General features: G+C 51.7%; 1 protein-coding gene across 1 annotated transcript in view; it reads left to right on the top strand.

Moving 5' to 3' along the window:
- Positions 1–2,220: 2,220 nt before the first annotated feature.
- The window catches only part of LOC103610380, a gene marked incomplete at its 3' end in the record, with an annotated part of 3,671 nt that continues 1,262 nt past the window's right edge, over positions 2,221–4,629 (top strand). Inside the window, 1 exon segment of the mRNA XM_008594561.1 lies at positions 2,221–4,580. Coding sequence (XP_008592783.1) covers positions 2,221–4,580 — 2,360 coding nt within the window.

The following is a 4,629-nucleotide window of genomic DNA, read 5'->3' as shown; positions in this document are numbered from 1 at the left end:
AAAGGGAGGTCTGGGACTGGGCAAGGGGACACTCATGTAAAATCTCCATGGGCCGGTGTGTCTCAGGCTCTGAGGAGCAGGGCTGAGGGGGAATGGTGTCAGCAGCTTAGGCTGAAGGGAGCACTCGGGGTCGCGTTGTGGACCTGAACAGACCTGAACCCCTTCCCCTACCATTAAAAATTAACTGACTAGCTTTTTTGCTTCTGTAATTAGCTTGTGCAAAGTTTTACAAGCCCCGGTGGGTGGGACTTTCTGGTAAGGGCAGATAAAGGACTTTCCAAACCACCCAAAGTTCACCCAGTTCTGGGAAGGGCCTAACCACACAAGGAGTGGGCTGTTGGGCAATTCCCCAGTTCCTCATCTGTACACCACCCCACTGAAAGCCACCAGTGAATTTAAAAGTCACCTCAGGTAACCAATAAGCTGTATACAACTCATCCTGTTGCCAAAGTCTGCCTACCAAACTGTATAAAAAGTGCTTGTGTTAAGAGCTCGGGGCCGCTTCTGTCCTGAGAAGGGAGTGACCCCAGCATGCTGGAATAAACTCCTCTTGCTTGATTGCATCGATCTCTGTCTCTTGGTCTCTGTGAGATGTGCCGTCTTGGCCAGTAGGACTTACACTATTGGTGTAGTCTTACATTTTGGGGGCTCATCTGGGATCAGGCCTTCTCTGAGACTAGAGACTAGAGAACAGAGAATCACTTGAGCAGGTACCATGGTTGTCTGTCTGTCTGTGTCTGTCTTTGTTGTCTGCTGTAAGTTGTCTGTTATAGTCTGGTGTCAGTGGCTCTGGGATGGAGTCATTGGTCTGGTGTCAGTGGCTCTGGGACAGAGTCATCGGTATGGTTTCAGTGGCTCCAGGATGGAGTAATCAGTCTGGTTTTGGTATTTCTGAGGCTCTGAGATGGAGTCACCAGTCTGTGGTGGTCCATAGCAGCGGGTAGATGTACTGGAATGCCGCGGCCACAGGAATCCTGGAGGACGCTTCAGATTCCTATGTTGGAGATGAATGGGTTCAGCTCCATGGGAGATCTCTAGGGAGGAGACCCCTCCAGAGTTCTCTGATAATCATGTTGTGGCACCTGTGGCAGGGGCATGTTAGTGTTTTGGTTTTTGTTTGTCCAGTTGCATGTGTGTTGGGACTGACGATTTTTTGGGGTGACATGGGGCAGACTGTCTCGACCCCTTTAAATCTGACTCTGAAATACTGGACTGACGCGAAGGCCAGGGCTCATAATCTGTCTGTACAGGTTAAAAACGATAAGTGGGTAAGACTGTTCTTCAGAGTGGCCGACTTACCAACTCGGGTGGCCCGCTGAAGTCCCCTTCTCTCCGCCGCTGATCACGGTGGTAAAGAGAAAAATTTTTGGTTTCAACTCTAGAAGTCACCCAGACCAGGTCCCTTATATCATGTCTGGGAAGATCTGGTCACGGACCCTCCTCCGTGGGTCTGTCCCTTTGTTGCCCTAACGGGTCCAACGACTGTGTTTGCTCTTCAAGAGATGAAAAAGAAACCGGAGATCCTACCTTCCACTGAGTCGGACTTACTTCTCTTAGACCCTCCTCCTCCTTACCCTCCCTCCCTCTGCCCACAGGCAGCCCGCCTGTCAGCTCCGCCGGAGGACCCACAAGGAGGAAGGGAGGGACCTGTGCAGGGGATGCATAGTAGGCGAGCAGCCCCTCTGGAGGCTGTTCCCACTGTCCCTCTGCAGGCTTATGGCCCTCCTGATGAAGAGGGCAACCAGCCCTTACAGTACTGGCCTTTCTCCTCTTCTGATCTTTATAATTGGAAATCTCAGAATCCCCCTTTCTCTGAAAACACCCAGGGTCTCACTAACCTTGTAGAATCTCTCCTCTTTACTCATCAGCCCACCTGAGATGACTGCCAGCAGCTCCTCCAGTTCCTGTTCACTACTGAGGAGAAACAATGAATCCTCCTGGAGGCTCAAAAGAACATTCCAGGAGACGATGGGTGACCTACCCTCCTCCCTGATGTTATAGATGCAGGATTCCCATTGATCAGACCAAACTGGGATTTCAACTCTGCAGAAGGTAGGGAGCACCTGAAGGTCTATCGCCAGGCTCTAATGACAGGTCTCTGAAGGGCAGCAAAACACCCAGCCAATTTGGCTAAGGTACGAGAGGTAATCCAGGGGCCCACTGAGTCTCCATCAGCATTTCTGGAGAGACTCATGGAGGCATTCCGTCAGTTTACCCCATATGACCCTCTTAAATAAAAAATTGTGGGTAGAAGGGGCTACAGGGAGCAGACAATACCCACGGACTACCCGAAGAATGGTGGACCTAGGCGTGGGCCAGGTATCCCACTCGTTCATGGTCATTCCTGAGTGCCCCTACCCACTGCTGGGAAGAGACCTCCTCACCAAAATAGGTGCTCAAATTCATTTTGACCCCGAGGGACCTCAGGTGTTAAATCGACAAGGAAAGCCCCTCCAGGTATTAACTCTCAGGCTGGAAGATGAATATCAATTGTTTGAGAGACAAGGGCAGGAGACTGGACAGATGGACTGGTGGTTAGAAAACTACCCCCAGGCGTGGGCAGAAACTGCAGGGGTAGGGAAGGCTAAACACCAGCCCCCCGTCCACATAGAGCTGAAGGCTCAGGCCAGCCCTATAGCTGTCTGACAATACCCAAGGTCCCAAGAGGCACACGAAGGCATCCGAGCCCACATTGCCCATTTGCCACAGCTGGGGATCCTACGGAAGTGCCAATCAGCCTGGAACACGCCCTTGCTACCGGTCCGAAAACCTGGGGCTAATGACTACCGACCAGTCCAGGACCTCTGAGAGGTAAACAAACGTGTGACTGACCTCCACTCCACAGCTCCTGACCCCTATAATCTTTTAAGCTCTTTACCCCCAGACAGGACCTGGTACTCGGTACTGGATCTCAAAGATGCATTCTTCTGCTTACTGCTGGCTGTAAAAAGTCAAGATTACTTCACCTTCGAGTGGAAAGATCCAGAGACTGGCCTAGCAGGGCAACCCACGTGGACCCACCTGCCTCAAGGGTTCAAGAATTTGCCCACCATCTTTTACGAGGCCCTCCACCAGGACTTGGCTGTGTTCCTGGCCTCTAACCCCCAGGTAACTCTGTTGCAGTATGTGGATGATCTCCTCCTGGCAGTGGCCGACGAGGAACTGTGTCTGGAAGGAACAAAGCATCTCCTCACAGAGTTGGGAGAACTGGGCTATCGAGCCTCTGCCAAAAAGGCTCAGATCTGCAAGCGACAGGTCAGTTACCTGGGGTACCTTCTTAAAAACGGGAAGAGATGGTTATCTGAGGCCAGAAAAGAGACAGTATTCCACATCCCGCCATCCGCTAACCCAAGACAAGTCAAGGAATTTTTAGGCACTGCCAGGTTCTGCTGCCTGTGGATACCTGGTTTTGCTGAGATGGCAGCCCCGTTATATCCCCTCACTAAGAACAGTCAGCCCTTCAAGTGGGGAAAGGAAGAACAGGCTTTTAACAACATCAAGACGGCCTTGATGTCCGCACTGGCTCTGGGTCTCCCCGACGTAACCAAGCCCTTCCACCTGTATGTGGCAGAAAATAAGGGGGTTGCAAAGGGGGTCCTAACTCAAAAACTGGGCCCCTGGAAAAGGCCTGTAGCATATCTGTCCAAAAAACTAGACCCAGTAGCCTCGGGGTGGCCGGCTTGTCTAAGGATCATAGTGGCAGTCGCAGTTCTGGTAAAAGATGCTGACAAGTTGACTATGGGACAGAGTTTAGCAATCTCAGAACCTCATGCCTTAGAGAGTATTGTCCGCCAGCCCCCCAACCGCTGGCTCACAAATGCTCACATGACTCACTATCAGACTCTGTTACTGAACTCAGACCAAGTTACTTTCGCTCCCCCGGTGAGCTTAAATCCAGCCACGTTGCTCCCAGACCCGGACCTTGACCCTCCTATCCATGACTGCCAACAAGTGCTTGCCGAGGCACATGGATGGTGGAAAGACTTGTCAGATCAGCCTCTGACGGATGCTGAAGCCACCTGGTTTACGGACGGCAGCAGTTTCCTGGAGGAAGGAGAACGGAAGGCAGGAGCCGCTATAGTAGATGGCCAGAACCTGATATGGGCACCGGCCTTACCTGCAGGAACGTCTGCCCAGAAGGCAGAACTCATCGCCCTCACGAAAGCCCTTGAACTAGGAGAGGGCAAAAGAATTAACATCCATACGGACAGCAGGTATGCCTTTGCCACTGCCCATGTGTACGGTGCTATTTGTCAACAATGGGGTCTGCTGACCTCTGGAGGGAAAGAAATCAAAAACAAGGCAGAGATCGTAGCCCTGCTGGAGGCCCTTCACCAACCGCTAAAAGTGATTATTATACACTGCCCGGGTCACCAGAAAGGGGATTCCCCCATTGCCAGGGGAAACAACTTGGCCGATTCTGAAGCAAAGGCGGCAGCCCACAGGTCCACTTCTCTTCTGCTAGTTAACATCCCAAAGCTAGAGGAGCCCAAGTTTAAGTACTCTGCTGAGGACGTAGCAGAGATCTCAAGGGACTCTAATAACTACTTCAATCAGGAAAAAGGACGCTGGCATGCAGTGTCAGGCAAGCCTATCTTGCCACAAGAACAAGCACACGCCATGATTAAA

This window comes from Galeopterus variegatus, unplaced genomic scaffold, assembly GCF_000696425.1.
Source record: "Galeopterus variegatus unplaced genomic scaffold, G_variegatus-3.0.2 Scaffold11046, whole genome shotgun sequence".
Classification (NCBI taxonomy): domain Eukaryota; kingdom Metazoa; phylum Chordata; class Mammalia; order Dermoptera; family Cynocephalidae; genus Galeopterus; species Galeopterus variegatus.
Note: the sequence above shows the minus strand (reverse complement) of the source record. Positions and strands in the feature narration are given on the sequence as shown.